This window comes from Oreochromis aureus, linkage group 16, assembly GCF_013358895.1.
Source record: "Oreochromis aureus strain Israel breed Guangdong linkage group 16, ZZ_aureus, whole genome shotgun sequence".
Classification (NCBI taxonomy): domain Eukaryota; kingdom Metazoa; phylum Chordata; class Actinopteri; order Cichliformes; family Cichlidae; genus Oreochromis; species Oreochromis aureus.
In genome coordinates, this window is record NC_052957.1 from 9,811,306 (window position 1) to 9,838,901 (window position 27,596).

The 27,596-nt window shown below is 41.5% G+C and overlaps 2 protein-coding genes across 7 annotated transcripts; both read right to left on the minus strand.

The window, feature by feature from the left end:
* Positions 1 to 6,538: 6,538 nt before the first annotated feature.
* Positions 6,539 to 14,897, minus strand: LOC116316538 (sterile alpha motif domain-containing protein 9-like). 3 transcript variants are annotated; one of them, XM_039599633.1, is made up of 4 exons: positions 14,250 to 14,897; positions 9,901 to 9,962; positions 9,722 to 9,786; positions 6,539 to 9,423 (listed from the first exon to the last, which is right to left on the minus strand). In XM_039599633.1, exons 3-4 carry the CDS (start codon positions 9,743 to 9,745, stop codon positions 6,949 to 6,951), a joined length of 2,499 nt encoding a protein of 832 aa, XP_039455567.1. In that variant the 5' UTR covers positions 9,746 to 9,786; positions 9,901 to 9,962; positions 14,250 to 14,897; the 3' UTR covers positions 6,539 to 6,948. The 3 variants fall into 3 exon arrangements, with proteins under 3 accessions (XP_039455567.1, XP_039455568.1, XP_039455569.1); XM_039599634.1 differs by having other exon boundaries at positions 14,236 to 14,897; XM_039599635.1 differs by lacking the exon at positions 9,901 to 9,962 and having other exon boundaries at positions 9,722 to 9,759.
* Positions 14,898 to 15,222: 325 nt separating this feature from the next.
* Positions 15,223 to 26,985, minus strand: tfcp2l1 (transcription factor CP2-like 1). 4 transcript variants are annotated; one of them, XM_039599639.1, is made up of 16 exons: positions 26,804 to 26,985; positions 26,047 to 26,195; positions 24,642 to 24,715; positions 24,486 to 24,491; positions 22,341 to 22,446; positions 21,508 to 21,614; positions 21,256 to 21,408; positions 21,052 to 21,162; positions 19,577 to 19,680; positions 19,200 to 19,251; positions 18,979 to 19,072; positions 18,708 to 18,798; positions 18,198 to 18,280; positions 17,363 to 17,505; positions 16,847 to 16,898; positions 15,223 to 15,620 (listed from the first exon to the last, which is right to left on the minus strand). In XM_039599639.1, exons 1-16 carry the CDS (start codon positions 26,860 to 26,862, stop codon positions 15,583 to 15,585), a joined length of 1,422 nt encoding a protein of 473 aa, XP_039455573.1. In that variant the 5' UTR covers positions 26,863 to 26,985; the 3' UTR covers positions 15,223 to 15,582. The 4 variants fall into 4 exon arrangements, with proteins under 4 accessions (XP_039455573.1, XP_039455570.1, XP_031590986.1 ...); XM_039599636.1 differs by having other exon boundaries at positions 26,047 to 26,237; XM_031735126.2 differs by lacking the exon at positions 24,486 to 24,491.
* Positions 26,986 to 27,596: the final 611 nt, after the last annotated feature.

The following is a 27,596-nucleotide window of genomic DNA, read 5'->3' on the forward strand; positions in this document are numbered from 1 at the left end:
CATGAGCTCTCTTGTAATTCTAAGGTTAATGCATTTTCTGTTTGTGTGTGTGATTTTGTATATGTTTCTTTTCCAGTGTTCCAGACTCCTTCACAATTTTCTACTTAAACAGTCAGTTTTCTCTTTCCCCGATTTGCTCACCCAAATTTTGATTCCACACCTTAACAGCATTCCCTGTCCTCAGCCAGAGGTCAGAGCTTGCTTGTCAGGTTCACGGACACATCGCCCTGTTAACAATCCAACCAAAAACTTGCCTGAACATTTCCAGTGATGTTAACCTATAACTTTCTTCCGACCGCTGCATGTGGAAAATTGGTCCAGGTCTGCTTCCACCTACAGATAACAAACAGACATTTTCATTATTATCATCAGTGCTTAAACGACCCGTTTCTCTCCGGTCAAAAATACCAATTATGTCATGTATACAAGTGTAAGCTGTTTCTTCATTGCATTTTTTATTTTTGTAATCAGGTGTAATTCATGCCTCTTTGCGCTGAGCTGTAGATTCAAACTGCCTCAGTAAGATTTTACTCAGGTAACGCTGCTGAGAGTTGTGGCCTCAGAAATAGCTATGATCAGAGGATCATTTTGAGATACACTTATTTGTGAGTAAAAGAGTAATTCCGGACGTGGAAGTCCGATGAGAAGGACACCTTGGACTGGGCAAGGTGTCTAAGTGACTCAGGATTTCAGAGAATCGAGTCACTTGTGGTCTTGAGTTTTAATGGTAAATTGATTTTAAAGGAAAATCAATATTTGCCATGTTAAAGTAATTCTGAAGATATTACTAGATGTGCTGTGATACAAGTGAAGAATAAGTTGTGTACACGTGGACACACAATTGTGTTGATATTGATGGATCGGCTGCGGTCCATGTGATAAGTTAATGCTGGGTGCACTAAGACAAGAAACTGTTTTTAAATCTTCACTGGTTGCAGTGATATACATGTGCTGAAGATTACTGGACCCGGCGAGGTCCATTTGATGAAGTTCTGGGGCAAATAAATGACAGAAACAGTTTCTGAATTTCGAGGAGAATTCTGAAGGACCGAGGTTGAAGTCAAAGGAGTTTGCAAAGAAAAGCGTCTGGACTTCTTTAAGTTGCTTGAAGACGTTTCACCTCTCATCCGAGAAGCTTCTTCAGTTCTAAGGTCAAATGGCCGAGAGTCCCAGATTTAAACCCAGTGGGAGTATCCCCAAGGGGACAAAGGACCCCTGGTGATCCTCTAATCACATGCGCCAAGGTGTGGCGGGTGTGGGACCCTAATCAGCCAGGGTTTCGGGTGAGCTCAATGTGAAACCTGGCCCCACCTTGTCATGTGAATTCCTGAGGTCAGATGGCCCAGGATGTGAGTGGGCGTTAAGGCGTCTGGGGAGGGAACTCAAAACTGGATTATAGATGGCAGACAGTTGGTGTCATAAACCACCGCCTCTGTTCAAAGATGGTCGCTCACAGTGGACATAGATGGCCTCTTTCACTCCTCTTTCAAACCATCTGTCCTCTCTGTCCAATATGTGAACATTGGCATCCTCGAAAGAGTGACCTTTATCTTAAGATGCAGATGGACTGCTGAGTCTTGTCCTGTGGAGGTGGCTCTTCTATGTTGTGCCATACGCTTGTGAAGTGGCTGTTTGGTCTCTCCAATGTAGAGGTTTGTTTGCCTTTCCTGGACTGCGCCGTGCACATTGAAGAGAATGGCAACCTCAGCATTGAAGTTTACCGGAAGCCCACACACACAGACCAGTACCTATATATATATATATATATATATATATATATATATACACATACATACATACATATACATATATATACATACATACATACATATACATATATACATACATACATATACATATATATACACATACATACACATACATATATATACACATATACATATATATATATACACACATACATACACATACATACACACACATACACATATATCCATTCGCTTCCGCTTATCCTTTCGGGAGGCGCTGGAGCCTATCCCAGCTGTCCTAGGGCAAGGGGCGGGGTACACCCTGGACAGGTCGCCAGTCTGTCGCAGGGCCAACACACAGGGACAGACAACCATTCACACTCACATTCGCACCTAGTGGCAATTTGGATTGCCACTAGGTGCCACTACCCCCACAAGTTGCATGTCTTTTGGACGGTGGGAGTACCCGGAGGGAACCCACGCAAACACGGGGAGAACATGCAAACTCCACACAGAACGACCCCGGCCTGATGTTGGAATTGAACTCAGGACCTTCCTGCTGTGCGGCAACAGTGCTAACCACCGTGCCACCGTGCTGCCCTTATACAAACATATATATATATATATACACATATACATATATACATACATACATATATAAATACAGAGACATATATAAATAAAATATATGAAAAGGATAAATAGAATAAATAGGAATAAGAATACAAGGGAATTGTACATTTCAAGTATTGAAGTCTATTGCACCCTTGACTATTAACAAAAAGTATTGCACAGTGAAGTGAAGAGGCACTACAGCTTAGTTGTTCCCCCCTCCTTTGTCCTCCTGTTTCCCCTCCCTCTCCTGTTGGTTCAAGTCTGTTGGTTCTTGTCTTTGGGAGAAGCAACCTGTCAAAAAACAAAACAAAAAGAACCCCCCCCCCACCCGAGGCTCATGTAAAGAGAAACAGAACAAAACAAACAAAAAATGTATGTCACACATCTGGAAAACAAAAGTCCAAACTTAACGCCAGTGCAGCCTCAGAGCAAACGTTTAGCCTCCATAAAAGCAGCTCGTTCCTTTGCCACCATTGCTGTAAAATCAGGAAAAATGCTTATCTTCATGTCCTGCAGCAGCAACGGCTGCGACTTGGCGGCCCTTTGGAACACCTCTTCCTTCTCTTGGTAATAATGAAACTTCACCAGGATTGCCCTGGGGGAGTTTCCCTGTTGACCCAAGCTTTGATGAGCGCGGTCCAGCATCGGAGTAAAATCAAGGCCCAGTATGTCTTTCAGCATTGTAGCAATAACCGTGGGTTTCCCGGTGTTTTCAAAGCCCTCCTTCACCCCTACAATGCATGCATTGCACCGGCGTTGTCACCCCTCAATGTCGTCCAACTTGCTGGTCAACTTAGCAAGTTGACCAGCTATTGCCAGAGGTTCTTAACCTCGTTTTCCAACTCCACTGTCCGGTCTGAATAAGTATTCAAACCAAACTCAACACTTTCCAAATGGGTCTCTTGCTTCTCCATATCTTCTTTTTGCGGCCTGCTCTTTCCCTGATCTAGTTTTGCTCATATTTCGTACAACGTAGCTTTGAAGATGTAAAAAGTGCCTCAGAGCAGCACACGGGCGTGTTATCGTACTCTTATTAAAAGTTCGTTAGTTTTGGAGCAGTGGAATTATGAAAAAAGTGAGTTCATTGAGGAGCCCTGTACAACACGTCTTCACATGGCTAACAGACACGCCCCTCCTCTCTCCAGCATTTTTTTTTCATATATTTTTATTGAATTTTTTATAGTACAATACAAACAAATGTTGAACACCCTCACATTCACACACCCATCCATACATCAAACCTGCCTACATCACATTCAAATGTAGAAATGAGCATAGTTCTCACAGTAATACAAAAATACAATGGGTTAGGATAGACAAGATTTTCCCCTCCTTCCCTTCTTCTTCATAAATGTCCTTCACATCCACTCCCTAAAATATCCATATATGGCTTCCACATATTCACAAAGTCCCATTGTTTGCCCTTGGCAATATATGTTAGTCTTTCCAGGCCTAGAGAGACTGCAATTTCCTTCTTCCAGAGTCCCATGGAGGGAGCATCCATACTCTTCCAACATTGCGCTATGGCTCTTCTGGCTTGAAGTAGTCCATAGTCCAGTAATTTAGTTTTTTTTTTTTTTTCCGAATACTTAAATTCCCTTGGGTATATTCCAAGTACACAGACGTAACTGAGACGACCTATCCAGGTTAGGGTCCAGGGCGCAATTGAAGTCCCCTCCTATGATATAAAGGCCCTCCAAGGTTGATATTGTGAGAAAATGATTTTCATAGAAGGATGGGTTATCCTCATTGGGGCCATAGATATTTATTAGGTTTATTTCTAACATGGAGATACGGCCCTGCACAATTACATATCTCCCATTTGGATCTGTAATCACCCTCGTAGTTTGAAATGGGATTGACTTATGTATAAGAGTAATGACTCCTCTGGCATGTCTAGTAAAAGAAGAGTAATATACCTGACCCTGCCATCTTTTGGTTAATAAATGCATCTCTGATGCAGTAAGATGAGATTCTTGTAGGAAAATAATTCTAGAGTTAAAATGTTTTAGTCGGTTTAATACTTGTTTCAGTTTAACTAACTTCCGTATCCCCCAGGTCATAATGTTAACATTCAAAATATTTTCTTTAGTTGTCCTCTCCATAAAATATTTTGCTTATTTTGAAATAAACAAAATAAAGGAAAAATTAAAAAGCAGGTTTGCACATACATTCACACACTCACACATACCAGATAAAGAGCTTGTAAACAATTTCTGATTGAACATTTGCATTTCCTTGTTGGAAATGTCTCCCCCTCCCTTGAACAAATTATTTGGAGGGCATTAATCCACATCACTGAGGAGTAACTAGTCAACGCGTCCTCTCCAAAACCCCATAAATCAGACAGTGTACACTAACCATATAATGATACTGATTTTCCCCCATAATAAAGTAAAGTTTACACTTGGTAGGACAAAACAAAACAAAAAAGACTTAGTTATGGTTCAGCTGTTAATATATAACCCAAAAATGATTGCGATTAAACTTAGAACGAATATGCGCTTAAAAGACGCCCAGTTATGTTAACATAAGTTCCACATAAATTTGAACTCACAATTTTATCTGTCTCTTATCAGTGACTCAATTACTGGTCAGTTATGTTGAAGCAGAGGCAGTCTTATGGAGTGTCTTAATGATTAACCTGTTGTTTAACCGACTCACTGGTGATGAGCACCCTCTGCTGTTTCCTTCGGCAGATTCTTGTAGAATTTTTCAGCCTCTTGAGGTGTTGAGAAGAGGTGGATCTTTCCACCGTACAGGATCCTGAGTCTGCATGGGTTGTGCTGGAATCCACGGAAGGCATTGATATCAATAAACAGCTTGACAACCGGGTGAAATCCCCGTCGGATCCGAACCGTCTCCGCAGACAGATCCTGCACAAATGTGATCTTGGCCCCATCATGTGTAATTTGTTGTTTTCTTGCTTCCCGATATACCAGTTCCTTCTCTTGGAATTTTAAGAAGCGAACAAGCACCGCTCTGCTCTGGTTTAGTTTCCCGGAGGCAAGCGTGCGATGCACTTGCTCCAGTGTGAATGACTTGTCGGGCGCTAGCCCCAGCCACTTAGGTAGCATGATGTTAATAAAGTCGAAGAGTGATTGTTGCCCCTCTGCTCCCTCTTTTATGCCGAAGATGCGCAAGTTCTTTCATTGTCCACGATTTTCCAAATCATCTGTTTTGGCTTCAAGGAGTGCGATTCGTTTGATAGCCGAGTTCAGTGACGTTTCTGTTTTTTCAAGTGTGCTTTCAACTTCGGCAATGCGGGCTTCTCGATATGAGCCCCCGGTTCAATATGTCTTGCTTTACCTCCGAGACTTTACCCTCCAGTGCAGTCACAGCGCTTGCCATCCCAGTCAGTCTTATATCAATGCAGTCCAACTTGGCTCCAAAATCCGACCAGATTTGAGTTCATCCAAAACTTCGGCTATGCTAGCCATGTTAGCATCTGTGTCGGACGTTGATGGTGTAGCGCCTGTCTTCCGTCTTCGGATAAAGATTTCACACTGTTTCACAGATGAAGCTTTTGACATGTCAGTGCCGTATATTCCAGACCACACTGACAGCATATACAAGGGTTTTTTATGGAAAGTTTGTACACTGTCTTGAGAGTGACCCCACTAAGCTGCCATCTTCCAGAAATTGTTTTAGTGTCCTTTTCTCTGCCACTGTCACCAGAGTGTCCAGCTTCATGTCGACCACAGAGCAAACCTTCCTGATCAGTTTTTCCAGCCTGGATGAGTCCTTCTTTGCTGTGCTGCTCCCCCAGCACACCACAGCATAGAAAAGTACTCCAGCAACCACCGACTGGTAAAACATCCTCAGGAGCTTCCTGCAGATGTTAAAAGACCTCAGCCTCCTGAGGAAGTACAGTCGGCTTTGGGCTTTTTTATACAGGTGCTCTGTGTTGCATGACCAGTCCAGTTTGTTGTCCACCCACAGCCCGAGGTACTTGTACTTGTTGACCACCTCCACCTCCTCCCCCTCTATCTGAACTGGCAGTGGACCTGCTCTGGACCTCCCGAAGTCCACAACCAGTTCCTTGGTGTTTGAAGTGTTGAGTTGCAGGTGGTTTGTGTGACTCCATGTGACGAAGTTCCTCACCAGACTTCTGTACTCCTCTTCCTGATCATCCCAGATACACCCCATGATGGCTGTGTTGTCTGCAAACTTCTGAATATGGCATAATTCAGAGTTGTAGCAGAAGTCAGAGGTGTACAGGGTGAAGGGAAAAGGGGACAGCACAGTTCCCTGTGGTGCTCCTGTGCTGCTGACCACAGTGTCAGACATGATGTCCTTCAGCCTGACGTACTGTGGTCTGTCAGTGAGGTAGTCTGAGATCCAAGCGACCAGGCAGGGGTCCACCTGCATCCTGTTCAGTTTTTCCTGGAGCATACAGGGCCGGATGGTATTAAAGGCACTGGAAAAGTCAAGAAACAGGATCCTGACCGTGCCTTTTCCCTTGTCCAGGTGTGAGTGGGCTCTAACACAGACCCGACAAAAGTTTCCAGATATAATAATGAAAGCCTCGGGGTCTAAGGAGCTTGGAAAGAAAAGCGTCTGGACTTCTTTAAGTTGCTTGAAGACGTTTCACCTCTCATCCGAGAAGCTTCTTCAGTTCTGACTACGATGACCTGGATAACTGAGAACCTTCACAGACACGAAAGCCTCTGGGTTTTGTGTCTGCAGTCTTGCTGTAACTGTGTGTATTGTAAGTTTTCTCATTTTCGACTAGTTTTAAATCAAACTGTTTCTGTTTCCTCTCAGAGAGATTATTTCCAATGAATACAGTATCTGCAGCTTGTCCGGTCTGGTCAAAAGACTCTGATCTCATGCAGTTCAAGAGAACCACCTGCGCAGACTTAGACTGAATTTTTTTCTCTTTGCATTCTTTTTCAATGAGCTGCTGCAGGTCACATACTTTTTCCATATCATCAAAGTCATCTATCATCAGCAAAACAGGGACACGTGGCAGCTGCCCTTGATGTTTATACATGAGAAGTTTGGTCACCTGACTGGCTACTTCAGCAAAGTCAGCATTGTTGTTCCTGAGGACAGCACAACGAAATGTGTTCCGGAGAGACCACAATATGTGCATGGCCAAAGTTGTCCCACCACATCCAGGTACATGCACGAGGTTAAAGAACACACAGGTTTTTCTCTTGGAGCATGAATCAGGTATGATTGTATCCTTGATGTAGTCAAAGTGGTCTCGTTTGATAAACGGCGTGGATCCGGTCTGCTCCGAGAAATAGAAATTCCACCACGTCACCTTTCCACGCTTGTAGAAGTTCTGTTCTATCAGAAATTTTTCCTCATTTCTTCCTTCACATTGGTTCACACAAAGTACATCTAAGGTACTGAGACTTTGCTCCACTTTCTTCTCAAATAGCACTTTGCTTCCCCCACCACACGGTAGGAAACGACTGGATCTGCGATTCTCTGACCAAAGGCTAAGGATAGTGCCATTGACTTCTGCAAAGCTGAGATCATGTATGCATCTACCTGAGATGTCGATTCCACATCGAGCCTCAATTAAGTCTCTCCAGGAGTTGAATGCTTTGTCATTGTCACATACGCAAAGGATCTGATCTGTGCCTCTGAGTTCCTGCAAGAATGTACTGAAAGTCTCCACAAGGGGGTCCATCTTCTCACTCACTCTTGACAAAATTAAAAAAATGACGAGGAACCTCTTGCTTGGAAGGATACCTTTGCGACACAAGAAGGAAATGACATCTCTGACGGAGGCTCCCTTATCCATTAACCACTGGTCAATGTCTGAGGGCGACTCATGCTCAATGCCTCCATTGCAGAACACCCAGCTGGTGTTTTGAGTTAATTTCAACTTGTTCGCAATGTCTTCAACTCCTTCTGTGATTTTATATCGTGCCGGTGAATGAACGTTTACTGGGCTCTGCTGGTCAAAATATTGCTCTAATCCCTCTTTAGCTGATTCTGGATCAAAGTCCAACACCGCTGCTGGATTCAGATGTACAAGAAAGTTTAAAGAATCTAACTGGCTTGGGTGTGACTTGTTAGTTATTATCACATACTGCTCAACATTTGATTTATCTAAAGACAGAGAGCCACCAGTAATCATGTGACTGAGTCTAGAGCCCTGAGTGCTGTTTTTTATCACACTGAGGTGCTTCTCTTCTGCCTTTTTCCGGCGTTGTGATCGCTGAGCCATACTTTCGAGAAACTGCTCGTACTCTCGCTTGTTTGGTTGCGCAAGAAGATCTCTGCTGCTACCACCATCACGGATGAAGAAACACTTTGATGGTTCTGATTCAGTTTCTTTACTTTTGCCTTTTTTCTTGCCTTTTTTTATGGTGTATGTGTGGTAGCTGTTTTCTTCACAGATCGTAGTCTCTGGAACAACGTCGACTTCTATGACACATTTGTCAGATGATGTCATGTTCTTGTTGAGAACTTCAACAAATCGAGGATGTCTGACGCATGTCTGAGCAGCTTGTTTTTGTTTATGTTCAAAATACCCATCAATGGCAGATTTCAGTTCATTTGCAAAAGCCTCTCTGTCCTCAACAACCACTCCCAACACTTGACCGTGGGTGAAGTTCGGCTTGTCTCCTATTCCAAAATGTATGGTGCCGTTGGTGCAGCTGTTCATGCAGGCTGCTGCAAAGCGAATGACCTCAGATGTGAACTTCTTCATTTTAGTTTCTTCTGTTGTGCTGGTGAAAGCTTTGTACTCGTGGCAGGGTTCAATCAAATCTGAGGCACCTGATTCTGTAACATCAAGAATCCTGCTTTCCATGTATCTGAATGTATCATGGTGTTTATCAAATGGATATGGCTTGCATGGTTTTCCAGGCTGGTTTCTAGAACCTACTGGCTCTTCTTTTTTAAATTTCACAACTTCATCTCTGGCATGAATGAGAAGCTTAGCTGGTCCCAAAGTGACACCAGTTGCAGTCAAGTCTGTTGTATTTAAAAGAAGAAGACTACGGCCATTGATGTCTTGATTAAATAATATTTCAGCAACTTTGTCATCAACACCATCCAACTGGAGAGCCCATTGTCTCACTTGATATTTGCTCCAATTCTTGATGTCAGGGGACAGATCCTCCTCTTGAGTCTAAAATAAAAAGTTAGTTTTCTTATTTTTAAGTTTAAGTTTAAGTCACTACATGTATCATCTGATCTTTACTCCAATCTTGTATGTCTGATGAAAGATCATCCTCATGGCAGTGAAATATAAAGTCCAGTTAACATTCCTAATTTCTAAATTAATTATTACACAGTTCAATATTTACTAAATATATCTAGTGAAAAAAACATGAACCCCATGTTTTAATTTAATAAAAGCTCATTTCTTAACATTTGTTTTATTAAAGTTGGCAGTTTAATGAAAACATTTTCCAATTTTTACTTACCTTCACTTCACCTTGATCTGCCATGACAGTACTGCTTCCTTTTTCACAAATATAGGTTAGTGATGCTACAAAATAATTTAAAGAGAAATATCAGCAATAGAGGAATATGAACTGTATTACAGTAATTAAAATTTAATGGATCGTTTTTATTTATCACGAGAGAAATTATTCAGTCTCACCTTAAATGTTCCTGATAATCAATAATGGCTGGTTAACTTTTCACACATATTGGTAACTAATCCTGCAAAAAACGTAGAAATATTATAAACACATGGCAGTTCAGGAGTAACAATTCTCTGTAAGCATTTAAGAAACATGGAGACTAATTTATTTAAATCCAGGAGGAAAATAACAATATATTAAAGTGTAATATTAAGGGTAATATTAAAGGCCAGCTATGAGGGTTTATATACTGTGGTTGAGGTCATTAGACTGCTTGGTGACATTAAACTGTGATAAAGAGGAGCTTTAGTGGAGACTTTTCAGAGAATGTAGCTCATGTTTGTGCTGCTAGATGATAACAACAGGAGACGACCTTCGGGTCGTGGAAGCCAGACGTGAGGAATTGGGGTCGATAATTGGTGCCGTTGACCCGGATCCAAAATGGCTGAGAGAGACAAATTCGACCTAATCATGGGGTCGTGGAACGAGGCAAGCAGAGAACCGGTCCAACAGAATGTAAAGGTAAGCAACACTTGTTACATCAAAGTGTACATATTGGACAAAGTCTAAATTATCTGTTCGTTAACTTAAACGATACTCATGCAAAATGCTTCCAGTGTCTGGGCACTAGAGAAAGAGACCTTTGCTAAGAACTACAGGTTGATGTCTGCTGGCCATAAAGTGTAAAACTCACTGTGACTGTTTAAATTAAAAGGACTTTAAGAGTCCTGTATGTTGTCCCACGGGTGAGTGAATTATTTTGTGTTGTTAAATAGCAGCTGGGTTGAGAAAAAGAGGTGGGTTAGATTTAGTGTAGTAGATCTACGCAGCTGTGTGTGTGTGTGGAGTAGAATGTGACAGGCACCATGTCACATTCTAGGAGAGGAGAAGGCAATGGGCTGTGAAGGTGAGAGAGGAAGTGGCTCTGGGTGGAAGACAGTCACTAAACAAATGGAGAAGTTAGGAGAGGCAGTCTGTGTGACTGCATGGGGAAAAGTGCCTAAAACAGAGGGCGAAGAGGCAAAAAGGGAAGTAAAAGAAATGCTGAAAATGCCAAGGGGAAAAGAGTATCATTAAGTAAAATAATTACAACAATTGCACAAAATTTAAAGGAGAATTAAAGGAGGAATTTGAAGAAGACGACACGGGAATATTTAAATTAGGAATAAAATGAAATGCGAAAAAGAAGGGTAAAGAGGTGGATAAATGGGCAAACTGGGGTGTAGAAACTGAGGAATGCAGTGACGTGAAGAATCAGAATCAGAATAAAAGTGTTATTGAGCAGTGATGAAAATTATATTAAATGAGTGTCTTAGTGTGTTAGTACAGGTGACCACGGACCTGGATCAACCCTCCACGAGCATAGTGGCCGGAGCAAAATGATAGATTAACATAACTGGAACCATAACCAGGCCATGTTTTGGCTAAAAATTTCACAGCTTCACCTCCACGTACATCTTATTCTGAAAAACAGGCGTTGAAGCTAATCAGCCAGGGCTAGGGAGCAGCTAGGGAACGAACAGCAGTGATGAGAGAATTAGAGGAGACCATGGAGGAGAGATGAAAGCTATGAGAGCACATGAAAATTGTATCAAAGTTTGGGGCCAACTGACTCGTGGAGGAGAAACAAAATGTCAAACGAAATATTCAGAGGATGTAGCTCCTGTTTGTGCTGCTAGATGATAACAACAGGAGATGACCTTCGGGTTGTGGAAGCCAGGCATGAGGAGCAGGGGTGTAGATTATATTGCACATTTTGTTGGTAATGCAGCAGATCTGCAGAAGGCTTTCGCGCTGTGCACATCTCCCTTCCAGAAGGTGTTATTGAAGAAAATTGTATTGAATAAAGTGATTGAATATATTTTGAATACACTGAGTTTGCGTCTTCTCTGACAAGCCTGAGGACAAAGGAATTGGGGTCGATAATGCCAAGTACTGATGACAGGGTGGGCTATTTAGCAATGGGCTACCCATAAACCACACAACTGGAATTTATGTAATATACATTTTGGCATTGTCTTCATGAAATAAGCAAGAACTTCCCTGAAAAAGATGTTATCTGGATGGAAGCATACATTGCTCAAAACCTATAAATCACCACAAAATGGCTCAAGTGAAACTAAAACATGAAAAAAATGTATAGTCCTAAGTGAGGGTGCTGGGAAGCATCTTCCTCACTAAGGTGAAGTACGCATCCACAATGTCTGACAGCAAGTTTTGATTTTGTTATGCTTTTGGTTTGAAGTCCATTGATCACTCTCTCTCTCTGTTTTGAGGTCAACTTCCTGAAGGCCTGAGTCATGGAGTGCACACATGATTACAGCCTAATGATGTTCACCTGAAAGGAGCTCTCCAATTATCCATTGCTAGTGTGTTAAACCATCAGGTGAGAGCTGAGGGTGGGAGTAGGCCGAATCTTTAGTTTGATTTAATTTAGTTTGTTTGTATATTATTTAGTTGGGGTGTGTTTATAGTCAGATATGTGTGAGGTGTGTTAAAATAATTGCAGTATTTCACTGTAGATGTTTTTGTAGCTGGACTGTATCGGGGGAAATCATTTAAATTTTATTTGTGGTGGTATGACCGGCACCTATTTAAGGAGGAGTTTTCTGAGAGGCAGGGTTGTTCATCTTTAGATGTGTCGCTGTTAAGAGTGTTAACATTCTGTATCTATATAAGAAATATATTCAGAGCTCTGAAAGACGTCTGAAGGCTCGTGTGGTTGTTTTTACCCGTCTGGTCCCCTTCACATTATCTTGCGACCACTACATGCTAAAAAATATTTTGAATAAAATTTGTATAATTTGACTGTGTTTTAAAAGAAAATCCCTGACAGGCTGAATGTTTCTATAGTAAAAATAGGAAATTCATCATTCTATGAAACAATTTAAAAATGAAAGATTCCGACAAGTCTCTGCACACAGGAACCAGGCCGCAGAGCTTAGATGTTGATAGTGTTCAGGCCCGCACTACATTAGAGACAGACCTGATTGGAAATCACTGCATGACCTCACAAACACTTCTGAAAAGTGTTGGCAGGTGATACAGCTCTTTGTTGCATTCACACATGCAACCATACAAGGAACAAACAGAGAAGCAAGATACAGAAACACTGCTTCCTTACTGAAAACAAATCTGTGGTCTTACTACTTATCCTCCGGGCTAAAGAGGATGTCTGATCTCATCAAGACAGCAGCCTCAATAAACTTTTTTTGTTTTTTATTTTTTTTAAGCCCTTATAGTCCCACACGTGGAAAATTTGTAGTCCTCTGCATTTAACCCATTCACTCAGTGAAGCAGTGGGCAGCTACCAATCAAGGAAACCTCAGGGTAGCCGTTCAGTGGATTCGAACCCCCAACTTTCGGATCATGGGGTGAACACTCTACCTACTGAGCTATTGCTGTCTTGATTACATTGAGACAGCAGCCTTGATAATATGTTTAATAACACAAGATTATACATTAATATGCATTGTATAGATAGGTTTTACACGTGAGAAGGCCCCATTGATGCTGAACTCTGTGTACAGGTTTAGGAGCACTGCTGCTGGTGAAGGCAGAGGAAACGGAGGTTCACTGAACTGATCTCAAAATGAGGAGTAATGAGGAGTTTTAAAGAAAAGTTTAATTTTCAAGTGCAGCTGGTTTATTGGCAGAAGGCTCTGCTCTTTGGTTCAGGTGCACTACATGGCATTATGTGCATTACATGTTGTAAGTCAGCTGTATGTTGTAGTATGTATTCTTTTGCATTCTTTTTGATTATGTTACTGCAATACAATAATCATTGCTGGAGTCAGATTTGAAACATAATTTAGTATCAGTGAAATAAAAATCTGAATTCATTATGCTCAGAGCAATTATTACAACTACAATAACAGTAGTTTTGCTACTAAGCTCAAGTGACTTTAACATGACCTTCTCTGATTTATCTGTATGGAAGAGGATTAGGGCTACTAGAATTTACAAAATAAATAAATTTTAAAAAAAAATAAATAAATCCAAATTAACCCTATATTTTCTTCCCCAATGGCTCTAACCCTCTTGTACTTTTGAGTAACAAAAGTGATTTCACTAGTGTCCTCTATGATGACAGCTAGGGTTAGAATAAAAACAGGAAGTTGCATCAGCGTTTAATGCCTTTTCCACAACTCCAGAAGACTTAAGGCAACAGAACAGTATATAATTCAAATAAGGTATATTATGTCACGTAATGTAGCGTAATGTTAGTAAGCTTAGTGTCAGGACAACAACAAAAACTATAAAGGAGCTGGGACAACTGGTTGCATCCTTACTACGCATTTACTGTTTTTCATTGATCTTTATAACAATGAAGGCTCAAAACAAATACTGACCAAAACTCACTCACATTTCATTCAGTCCGCTCTTCAGTCCTCTCGGTTTAAAGCTGAGCTCCTCCATCAGTTTAATGCGGCGGTTTTGGAGAGGAGTAAACGAAAGAAGGTCTTCCTGCTTTTTTCGATCAGCGACTGCAGAAAAGATGAACTACCCCGCTGCACTTCTTCCGACTGTACAAAAATGAAGCCAAACGAATTTCCCGCGTGTAGGAGTGTCACACTTTTGGAGAGGGATTCGGCGCAGTAGTTACTTGAGCTGACGTGGCTGTGTAACACTGAACCCCGGCAAAGAAGACACCGCCCACTTATAATTTCATTGGTTAAAACAGATGTTCCCAAAGTGTGGGACGTGTCCCCGAGGGTGAGCGCAGAGCCAATGCAGGGGGCACGCTATAAATTAAAAAAAAGAAAAAGAAAAAGGAATGCTTGGACACTGCTCATATAATGGACACGTTTTTGACAGGGCTCCCACACAAACGCAAAGCAGAAGATGAAGCATCGGCAAATGTGTTTCCAAACCAACTTCCTTCCAAGTCAAAGATCAGAAAATATGATGGTTTTTAAACTCTTCTTTAGTTTTTGTTTTAAATTTGATTTTCTTTCAGTCTTTTATGAGTTTTGTTACTTTTGTTACAGTGTGGGCATTTGTCAAGATTTAAGACATTTATGTATGACATATGACAGTGCCTTCACAGACAAGTTTAACTTTAAGGACCTCTAAGTAGTGAGATATTGGCCTGGTGATTTGGTTTTGCTTGTAATTACTGTTGACTCTCCTTTTTCCCCCCCCAGTGCAGGTTTAATATCTTAAAAGCAGCCAAATAATTACTCTCAAACACAGCACAGTTGTTCAAAACAAGTCACTTCACCCAGAAAATACAGATCCTCAGAGCATCCGAACGCGGCACGACCCAGCAGGAGAACAAAGAGAGCCGAGGCAGCGGGAGATCACACTTCTCATTAAAACAGCATCATACAGTTTTGTTTGTTCATCGTTTCATTTTGTCTGCATGATGATGTGTTCCATTTATTTTGCTTTATTATCATCAGCGTCATTCGGTTGCATTTACAGCATTGCATTTGACATATTAAAGAATGATACAGCGCTCGTTAACACTAATTGCAACATAAAGCAAGAATCAGTAACTGAACAAATATGTAAAAAATGACTGGGAAACATTAAAGCTCAAAATCAACAGTAAGCTAAGAGCTGACAAGCATTTTCACTTTGATAGAAATCTTATTAAACATCACATTATTATTGGTATTAATATTATTATCATTACAGTGTCTAGTAAAACATATTTACAATCTGTACAACTCCACTGAGGCACGTCCCGGAGATCATTTTAACACAACGTGGTAACCATCAGTGTTTTCATCTGTTAACACACAAAGATTCAGTTAAAGATCATTTAATTAAAAAAAAAAAAAAAAAAAAAAAAACATCCTGATGAAAGCTTGAAGCTTAATATCAATAAATTGTTTCCTCTTGGTGTGCTCTGTGACTCTAAAAACACAATGCAAAAGCACTGAAAATAAAACAGCTGAAAATGCTGAAACTGAAGAATTTGATTTATTCATTTTGAATTTGATGCCAGCAACAAGAAGCTTTTTCCCACTAAACTGCTTCATCTGTTCTTTGGAAGTAAGAACAGAGGAAACATCCTTGCTGCAGGAAACCAGCTGCTCAGTGGCCACCTTTGGTTTCTGGACTGCATCTGGACTCTTACTATGAAGCCATGCTTCAGGAATACAGCCACAGCCATGGTTTGGGATGATCTCAGTGAAATAAACAAGACTTTCCCAGTAAAACATGTAGATGGCAGCAGATGACTCCAAAACCTATAGATGCTATTCTGCAGGGATGTTCCTGTTCACTGTGTCTGAAGGCCTGAGCTCCACCAACATTCACTGTTTCAGCTCTTTTCTTGATATTATTTAGCAGATGAAGAAATCCTAAATTTGCGTGTTATATTGAGAAAAGTTCTGTTTATGCTGTTTACCCACAGATTACTGAACTCATCTGCAGCTCTGAGATTACAACTTTAATAATTACAACTTTTCCAGCCTTTAGTTGCCCCTGAACCAATTTCTTTGTTTTCCTCTCCAAAATGCTGAACAACAAAGGCCTCGGAGCAAAACATGCTGCCATCCAGACGAAGTCCTCTACAGGGAAGGTCTTGTGTATAACACCGTGACTATGCCAAGACTTACACTGCATGAATTCCACAAAACGGGTCTGGGGGATAAAGTGGTTTTCAGTCTTGTGTACAGAGATCTTTCCAACTTCTCTGAATCTTTTGATGACGTTATGTAGAGCAAAAAAAAATCCCCTAACTGTTGGTAGCATTTCTACACTGTCATCTTTTCCACTTTCTTTTTGACCCTGCTCTGATTTATTTAAAATATTTTTGTTGCATTAAATGTAAAGTGACCACTGATTTTATTGGTTGAGTTCTTCGTTTCAGCGTTTGATTTGCTGCCTTTGTAGCAGAATTACGTTAATTAAGTGCTTAAACTGTTTGGAAATGAGTGCTTTTCTTTCCCTTTTCCACAGCTTCTTAACATTCCCTGAAACAGGGCTGTACGGATAAAGGTCAGTTACCTCGTATGGTGCTGATGATGAAACTGGTTTCTTCCCTGAGGTTCTGCACCATCTGAAATAAAGAACACCAAACACTTTGGCCTTGAAACAGCTGAAACATGTATAAAGTGCACTTCATGGACTTGGAAGGAATCTGGAGCTCATGATGGAATTAGTAGATAGCTTTTATTGATGATCACTAACGGAAAACCAAGACTTCCTGTTCTGTCTGTCATGGTTTCGGAAGGCAGATATATTTTTATGGGGCTAATAAAAAAACCTAAATTGTCATTAGACAATAGCATCCTGTTTTAAAACTGGATTAGAGCAAAGCAGGCGCTCTCTCTTCCTCTTCTCAATGATTTTTTACCTGCATTTAATCAAACTCAACTCAAAGATGACTGCGTTAGTGTTAGTAGAAGCTACCTACAGTTGGAAGTTAGGAAGCTTCCGATACCCGAACGTTACCCCTTGCCTACAGAATCTACATACTCATTTGCAGAAATGCACTCATATTAATCAGTGCTGGACAGATACCTCATCCGAGACTAAGATGTGGATCCCGGTGGGTTTCTGTCTGTAGATTTGTGTGATCTGTTGTGGAGTGATGTTGTACAGTGTAGCGATCTTTTCAGACAGGTCCAGCAGTGTCAGCTCTTCCAGGTACAGAGCGTGGTAGACTGCAGAGGCAAGACAGACATACAATGATCACATCAGGTCAGAAGTGTTACTCTCTGCCAGTTTCTGTGATGATTTCCTGATATTTTAGGATTTTGTCTCTGCCCGGTTTCAGCTGCAAACATTTCTTTTTGGACTAGTAGAACAGAATGCATGACTCGAAGTTAAAAAAAAAAAAAAAAAAACAACCCTTTTTTTTTTTATATCTTATACTGAGCCTTGGTGCAGCTCCTCAGTTGATGGACTGTCTTAAACAAGCACCTTTAGCTCCTCCTCTGTTCCTTCCTTTTATTTTCTCCTGGCTGTCCCTTACAAACACAGTATTTAAGGAAGAGTATGGCACATTCATGTGTATTATTAATTGGACTCAGTCTTTTTCATCAGTTTTATTTTGTTTGTATTTTAAGGACTGACTCTAACATCTGCTTCAGGTCTTCTTCAGGTCCTCTGACTTGTTTGGTCCAGCTCCGGCTGCCATCTGTCTCAGTTTTGAATATTTCATTTGGGGCTTAATAAACCGGCTAGAAAGTTCTGTTCTGGGTTCCTTGTGGTCATTCCTTAATTGACACGAATGCAGTTGTGCTTGGTGTGTAGGAATTGCTTGTTTAAAACCCATTCAGTCACACTACAGACAGAGGACTGTAAAAAAGCACAAAATATGAGCATTCAGAGCGAATTCTCATTGCACACTTACTTTCTCCACAGCCTGGTTTGATGGGAGGTTGATTTCTGGCCTGCTGCTGACACACATAGATGGTAAGACGGGGCTGTACACACCTGAAAATGTGAGCAAACGCTTGAATTGAATATATTTCAAGGACCTGCAGCACTAAAGCTTAAGACAGTTTTCTCAAGAGGCCGATATCATAAATTTACTGTAATGGAGAAACAATGGATCAAATCCATCTTTGTATATAATGTATGGTTGAGAGAAGAGACTAGACTAGACTTTAGGAAAATCCCAAAGGACCAGAATTGTGTGGACTTCTATACAACCTGACTTGTCTTAAAAGTCAAAGTTGTCGCCCCCTTCTGGTTATTAGAATGAATGCAGGTTTGAGGCACTTCAGCTGGCCTCACATCCAGAAACAGAAAGCATGCCTATCCTTTGTATATTCCATGATCCTGTGCCTGTAGATGCACCAACCAGTAAATCATGTAAATGACTCTGGGTGTGGCTGGGCAGTGTAGTTTAATGGCTCACCTTCCCTTCATCGTGTTGAAGAGGCGGATGCCGTCTGCTGGCCCACAGATCTGGATCAGATCCTCCCTGGTCATCCTCAGGAGATCAGCACCTGCAACAACAGCAGAAATCTGGTTCTGCTTGCTGCCCTGATCTACAGCAGATCTGATCTGACGCTGCGATAGACGAACACATCGACACTAATCAGTTTGTCTTTCCTGCACTGCATGCCTGCGCTTTCTGACAAAAGTTCCAAGACTAAATTGTGTGGTGTGTTTTTCACACGCGGTACCTGAGAAGCTGGTGAAGAGCCTTGAGAAAGGCGAGAACCTGTGACGGTGCAGCCACTGCTGAGTGTCCTGCGGCGAGGACGACGGCAGAAGGTGCTACATGTCAAAAAGAAGAAGAGCCCTTGAAATGAGTATAGCTGCACAGCATCCACTGTCTCCAAATAATGGCCTAAAAAGAATAAGAGAGCAACATTAACACACTGCACCGGTCTCTGTTACTTACATCAGAGCAGCCGGGCATGAACAGCTCCCCCTGCTGGTTTGGAGAACAGTTGCTAGAGAAACGCACACATGAGGAGGAAAGAACACATTGATTGGTTGAGTATTTTCTTCTAACTGTCCTGAGACACATCTGTCTGCTCTTCGTATGCTGTTAAAAAATTCTCTGTTTTGCATCTGCTAATAGCTGCAGAAGTCCGTGCTTGTGAAAGTACTCTCATAGAGGGCAAAGCACAATCACACCAGAGAAACATTTTCACATTTTCGACTCGTAATTGAAACAAAACACAGTTCCCCTGCAGACCTTGACTGAAGAGATGCGTTTTATGTCGGTGGAAACCACCAAACAAGTGTTAAAGTGTGGCGTGAATGCTTACTCACCCCTCGGTGAAAGTGCAGGAGGTTGGTGAGCTGTGGTAAATTGGTGATGGTGTGCTGCTGGTGCTGTGGCTGGTTAGATTTAAGGCATCGGGCCATGGCGAGCACTGCACACAGAGAAGAAGAGAGAAAGAGAAGAAGATGTGCAATGAAGTGAAAAGCCTTTAACAAAGATTAAAGGGTTCAAAATCACATTCAAAGTGCACTGAGTTTACACAGATGTGTGTAAACATATGGTCTACATAGTAACAACTTTAGATAGTTAATCTCCTTTAGCTCACTAGTTTGGTTTCATTCCATTAATGTGAGATTAATGGAAGGAGGTAGTGCCATTCACCAATATTTCAGTTATTTATGATGACACACAGATGTGAAGACCCTACAATAACAGAGAGCTCTAACCTCACATGGCCTCAGCTGAACATCATGCAGACTTTGTACCAGACACGCGCCAGGATAAAGTCTGTTAATGTCTCATCGGGCTGACATTTGTGTTGTAATATACAGCTTCACAGGTTGTCTAGTACAGAGCTCTGAAGAAAACTATTTCAAAAAACTCCAGGTAACTTTAATTGATTTCAGCAAACTCCAGAGCTGAAAGACAAAGCTACAGCAAACCTGCAGTTCCTCTAATGTCCACCAGAGGGTCCAGCAGTGAGTCAGTCCCAATGGTCTCCCATATTAAAGGAATTTTAGCCTGACGCAAAAACTGTTTTGGTCTCTATGGTTAATTTATACCTCCATAACATCTGTCTATGTTTGTAAAAAAAAAAAATAGGTTTTTAATTTGATATATACTTAAAGCTTGCATTATTAGGGGTGTGGCCTCTTTGACTGACAGGCTGTAGCTGCTAGCTGTCTGCTAGGCTTCACCGCAGATAGAGGTGCTGCTGGAGCCTTTTGAAGCAGTTTTAATGCGATTATTTGACCAATAATGTGGCTGCTGTGCGGTTAATTGTACTAACAGACCATCCAAGAAGTCTGAACTCCTGATTAGGTGAAATTTTAGGATTTTATTTAACTAATTTAGCACTAGTTAGCAAGTATCTATGTCACACTTAGCAAACACTTTTCATTTTCTTCCTATAAAGACGTCCTGTGTTATAAATGGTTTGTAATGGTAAGTAATGCTACAGTGTCATGTGATATTTGTAATGAACATGACCAGTGCAGTGGTTCCTCAGGTTTTCTTTTCCTCCACATGAATAACAAAATAGCACTGACAGAGCCTCAGTCATTGACAGCAGCAAAGAAGAACACTTTTAAAACAAACAATGCAACAAGCAAAGTGACATATTAACAAACAGTAACGTAACAGTGGTTTACATGGTTTGGTGAGCAAAGAAGCAAAACGAAAAGGAGGGGGGAAATATTCAGATCTGATCAAATTCCAGAAACATCCAAGTAACCCAAGAATTTACAGCTGGGTTCAATAAAGTCAAAGCAGAAGGCAAACAAAGGTTCCTCTCAGGCCTCACCTCTTTGAGCAGGGTAGTGTCATGGGATGGCTGATACTTTTCTCTATCTTGAGGGGTCTTTTTATCTATCTTTTCCCGATCTGTCTTCAGTTTGCGATCAGCTCCTTTAGGCTTAAAAAACAGGACGTGTGGTATAAATCATGAGATTTGAGGATGTTAGAGATCAGAGATGAGCATGAGGTAAGAGTAAATGAAGTGTTGTACCTTAAAGACTTTGACCTGGCAGCTGGATGAGTGGACATGCTCGACGTATTCTCCGTGTTCATTGGTGGTGTAAGTGTCCACCTGGATTCGGAAGGGCACCCCTTTCTCCCCGCCGTGCTTCCGGGGGGTGAACTCGGTGCTGATGCAGTTGACCTGAAAGGACAAGAGAATAGAGAAGAGCTGAAAAATAAATTCAGCTTAAGACCCCAACTTCCCCCCTCCCAGGAACTGAGACTGGAATCGAATGTGTACCTGGATGAAAACAGAAGCGTTCTTCAGGGGATCCCAGAGGAACTCGATGGTGTTGAGATGCAGAGGGTCTGAACGAGGCTCCAGGATCCCCACTGACAGAGGGATATCTGCAAGTAATGAGCCAGCCACTTATTTCAGCTGTGATTTTAAAGCCCACGTGAAGACATTTATGTTTTGGTTAACCTGTTAACATCTGAAGCTGAAGCGAGGTTTAATGTTAAAAGTTTAACCCTCTGAAGTCTAAGAACCTAAGATTCAATTCAGTTCATATAGCGTTTAGTCACAGCAGCAGTCAACTCAAGGTGCTTTATAATGTAAGGTAGAGACCCCACAATAATACAGAGAAAATCCCAACAATCATAAGACCCCCTTTGAGAAAGCGCTTGGTGACAGTGGGAAGGAAAAACTCCCTTTTAACAGGAAGAAACCTCCTGGTAGACATCTGCCACGATCTTTTGGGAGACGCGTCAAATGGCTATTGGTCATTGGTTACTGTCAATGCATTGGTCCAGCACAGCTCCATAATCATTCATACTTAAATTTGACACTACAGTTCACCACACGCCATCAATCATGGCATCACTTCTGCTGCACATTGTTGTACTCGAGGAAAACCACAGCCCTATCTTCATCTTGGGTGTTTAGCATATTTAATTTTGTTGTGAGCGAATATTTGTGAGTTTCCAAAAATCACTTCCCTCACTGTAGTTGGGTATTCAAGCCATTACTGGACTTTCTGTGCAGTCAGACACACAACTAGCGACTTTGACCAAGAACCATCACAAATCTGTGAGTATCAGTAATCCATTAGTATGTTGGTATGGTGATCTCACCTATATCCAGGATTCGGTCTCCAGGTCTGTTCCACCTCCATCCCTCCAGCTGCTGGTGCTCCATGTACTGCAGTCGACGGTCATGGAAAACCACGCGCACAATGCTCTGTGAACAAGCGGGATCAGGCTTCAGACAGGAGCACGGCTGTGAGCTGAGCACAGGGCAGCTCGCACCAAGCTGAACAGCAGGAATGTTGGGCAAAGTGCGAAAAGGCTCCCCTGTTTTATTTATACACGCACTGAAACAGGGCGTGGAGGGAGTACTTGCAGCTCCTTTCTTACCAATTCTTAAGCAGTCATAGTTAAAACTGTAGTCACACAAGCCCAATGACCTGCTGCCAGTCAGGCTACATGTAATACCTGAGACATGCAGTAATGTCAGTGACTTTCCTTCTATGTGACAGAGCTCCCACAGTCTCTGAGAAACAAGATCCTCTCAGTGGACTGGTTTATGCTTCATCTCTGAGCATCCATCAGGTCAGGTCATCTAGGGCTAAGGTCTGGTTTTGTTTTAGCGACATGCTAAATTGAGTTTCAGAAGCTACAAGATGGTGGCCAAATTTAATTTGGGCATTTCAAACCTCTGAAAATCCACAAAAATGCGATGGACATTAACTAAACTGAAACCCTCGCAACTGAAAGACAAAAACCCTGAAAATTTGTATGTTGTCACAATTCTGTGTTGATGCTGACATCAATACCTACGTTCAACTCTATGTACCTTAACCTTAAAGGCATTAGACATTTATAGTTTAATTAACCCTAACCACAACATTTACATGCCAAATCTATGATACATATTACTGGCTGTAAACACATAAACATGCATATAAGTAACGATTTAAATAATTAAAGGACAAAAACAACCGATAGAATAATCACCAGACAGCGCAGTGCATTCAGCTTCCCATGACCAGGTAGGACCCACAGTAATAATACCAAAGGGACCTGGTAGCTTTTAAGAAGTCAAGACTGATCTCTTCATTGACCTTTGATAGCATGGATGTGATTTAGTCAACAGGAAAAAAGGAGCAACTTCGCAGCCCTTGAAAATGGTGTTTGTCTGCAGTCTCATCTTGTTGTGCTGCAGCACACAGCTACAACTTTAAATACAAGCAGACAAACCTAAAGCCCGGCGCTCAGTTATAAAGTAGTACTGAGCCATTTCTTTTGTATCAGTCATTGGTGGGTCCACTAACAAGTGACCTCCAGACTTCGGGGATGGGGGTGTTGCCACTGGTCATTCGCCTTTTTCAGCAAATGCATAGAAATGTCAGTCAGAAGCATTATCTCTTTGGGAATATTCTGGATTTAACGCCCCACTTTTGAAGACTTACTTACAGAACCTTTTTCATCCAAATCCTAAAACCTTATGACATGTGGGAGCTCTGATCTCTTTTCAGTCACCTCCAACTGTTGCGTAAAACAGCTTTAGCTACCAGCTAATAGAACCACATCATGCTTACGCTGATCTGTAAAAAACTGAGCTCGATCAGGTTGGAATTTTAGCACCAGCCACCTTTTAAAATCTGCGTGGAGAGGACACAAATCCACAGATGAAATGAGCAGCCTGTAGAGACATGTATCATTGGGCTATTTATGGGGGAGGCTCGTGCATGACTGAGCAGCCGAGCTCGAACAGCTCTGGATGCTCCACGTCATGTGTTTGCACAGACGCCACCTGTCCCATTCCTGCGTCTCTAGGATGCTACGGCGAACATTACAATGTGTCCTGACGACAGAGACGCGTCAAGGGGATGCACTCACACCCAAATGAAGTAACTCTTAGGTGTGTGACTAACTCCTTAAATGAGGAGGTAGAAACTTCGACTGCCATCTGAAACTTGGAGAACCCGAGAGCTGCTAGTTTTGTTTTGTTTTGTTTTAATTTGTTTTTTCACGAGGGATTTTTCTCATTTCAACTTCAGGAAACAGCATTTTCAGAAAAATTACAAGCACAACGATCATGTGACTTAGGTAAAGCAGACAGAAGCGGAAAAGCCTGGTGAGACATACCAAAGAGAGAAAGAGAGAGAGAGTGTGTGTGAGTGTGTGCTGGAAATACGAGAGGAAGCTGAGCTGCATGTCTGTAGAGGGCTTATGTGAGGTTTAAGGAGGAGGAGCGGTGAGTTTGGGTGATAGTACCAAGCTCTTCAGGGTCGATACAGCACCCCCAAAGTGGAAGGGAAGGTCGAGGGACCGGCGACGAACCAGGGAAGTGAACAGACGAGAGGAGAAAGAGGGAGAGGTCACATGAAAGACAAATAAAACAGACAAACATACACAATACCATACACCTACCTTCACATATTTGCTGCTTATATCTGTATACTCCACTAGTTTTCTGTTAAGCATACGGATTTCGTAGGACTGACCTACATTTTAAAACATTAAAAACATCCTGATTAAAAATTTTTTTTAAAAAAAAGAAAGGAAATCAATCAATCCATCAGAAAAGAGGCGTAGATATCAAGGCCACACACTGGAAAACGTTTCCGTATCGTCGTCCTGATCAGACATAATACATTATCACAACAACATGTCAATAACACAGCCAATGAGGGACGCTAAAACTAACTGTCAGTGCTTCTAAAACTAAGCTACAAACCCTGATGGCAATTAACTTTACTAATCAATACATGCCATCTTTGCATGGCCACAAGCTGCGTGGAACAGCAAGCTCACTTTCATTGTGTTTTTACTGCAAACAAATTACTGTAGAGCAGATAAGCAGGGCAAACTCGTAGAAACACAGAGGAAGATAAAGCACAGATAATAAAAACGTCACTGACAAACACGACAGACGGAAACAATCAGAAGGTTCCAGAAGGCAGAAAACGAAGAAGAGGACGAAGAAGAGGAAGAGGAGGGGAGAGTGTGAAATGCAAAAAAGACATGAGAGAGAGAGAGAGGGGTTGATGAGTGAGGTTAGATGATACAAGTCAGACAAATTAACACTCACGTAGAAGCTCATCTTGCACAAATCAATCAATTAATCTGAATACTTGATTCTTTAAATGAATAAATTCTTCAAATATTAAACATGTCAAATCTTAATCATCAATAACAGAGACTGAGTGTGTGAGTGTAACTATGTAAACAGGATGTTCTGAGATCCAGGTCTAAAGACAGAATCTATGGAAGCTAAAAAAGTCCAAAATTCATTTGCACTCTACATTACTATGAACAAAAAAAAAAAAAAAAAAAAAAAAAAAAAAAAAAAAAATGTGACCAATTCTCAGTAACTAATATTAAAATTTAAGAAATATTATCATAAGTCTGTCAAATGAGCCAAATTGGAACCAATCATGTTTGACATGTGAGACACTGGAAACCTCAATGACCATATTTTGAGAAACCCTCAAAGAGGTAAGTCAAATCCAGAAATAATTAAACCGTATTACATAACCAGAAGTTTTTAATTTTCGTGCACCTGTGGAGGTGAAGTAAAATTTCCTCAGTCACTCAAAACTAGCAAAGTGAAGATATTTAAACAATTATGACTTTTGGTTTTGCTTCCATAGAACTGGACAAATATCAGAAAACTTCAACCTGATTTCTGTTGCAGAACAAACCTAATTGTTCTCTTAGTGTATTTAAACGAATGGATTGAACTCTGAGCATCTCCCATGCTTCGGCTGGGACTGCGTGTGACAAAATGAGCTTCGGTCTGTACAGTCGTCACGGAGACTAACAGTGTAAGTACCTTGGTTGAGATAAGTGAGCGCTTCCTCCTGCTGCTTCACAGCGGGTGAAGTGGCTGCACACAGAATGTACTGGAACGGGGTCCTTTTGGCACCATTTTCAGCCATGAGCCGAGCTTCTTCGTTCTTTAAGAAAGGTGCCAACGCTTCTCTGGAAGAGACCACGAGGAGATGGCCAGCTGTCACATCTGATCTTCAGTCATTTAAGCCCAAAGGTTTGTTGTCATGCAGCACGGTTCAGGTTAAATACATCATTAAAGAAAAAAGAAAAAAAAGGTGGGCTAAATTGGGTGTTTTCTTGTTTCTTTGTTTAAAAAAATAAACTTAAGTACAAGATGAAATGTCTTTTAATTTCAGATCTGGTGTCAGTTTGATCAGATTTTTAAGTGCATGACTGTGTCGTGTGTTTTTGTTGCTGTACCGTTAGTGTTCTCTTCTGAATTTCTTAAACTGTACACTTAGAAAAACATCACCCACATCATGATATCCAAAACCAAAAGTCAAACTGAAACTTTCACAAACTGACATGATAAAGTGGAACTAACCTGAAATGTGGATTTTGAGTGCAATTCTTTGAATGAATGAACGCCTGAAATGCATTTTTAAAACTCATTTCATGTCAATAACACATTATTGAAATGTGCTCCTGAATCAGCACATTTACCAAAGCCACACGAGCACCTGTGGAGCTGGTAAATTGCTGCACCTGTGTGTGAAATCCTGACATTTCTGGAGCTTGGCAACATGGCAGTGCTTTACCTAATGTAACTAGCAGAGTGCTGGTGGTAGGACTCAGGCTGGGGATGGCAGAACAGCATATTTTCCAGTGTGGCGGCGTTGTCTTGTATTCCAGGACCACAGAGAAGGCGTGGAGGCAGAGGGCGCGAGCGTTGTGCCTGCTGGCTTCCTCGGATTTCAGCTCAGAGAGGTTTGCAGCCCAGCCTCACCACACACCCCTTATATGGCTCCAGTGATGTCATCAGGCCTCCCATTAGCATACCTTGGATGACCTTTGAGAGGCGGAGAGCGCCGGCACACCTCCCACTACCAATGTCCACCTCGGGTGATGCATTAATAGCAGCTTCAGTTGATCAGTTGTTGACACTGCCAACAAAACACTTACTGTGGGTGAGGATGTTTAGAGGGGACTTTCAGGAAACAAACACAGGAAGAGCCCTCAAATGAATGTCAGTAAACATATTTATCATCTCTGATATTTCTAAAAGCCAACACGGCAGCTTAAATGACAATTAAATGATGATATTTCAATTTTAAAAAGGCACATTAATCTTTATTGCAGGTTTAGTTTCAGCAGGTTGTGTAGAAACCCCTGCAGCTCACCCCTCATAGCTCCTCAAGGGAGTGACAGATTAAGTAAATGGCCTGTATTTGTATAGCGCTTTTCTAGTCCCTAAGGACCCCAAAGCGCTTTACACAACCAGTCATCCACCCATTCACACACACATTCACACACTGGTGATGGCAAGCTACATTGTAGCCACAGCCACCCTGGGGCGCACTGACAGAGGCGAGCAGGTCATCTCAAAGTCTG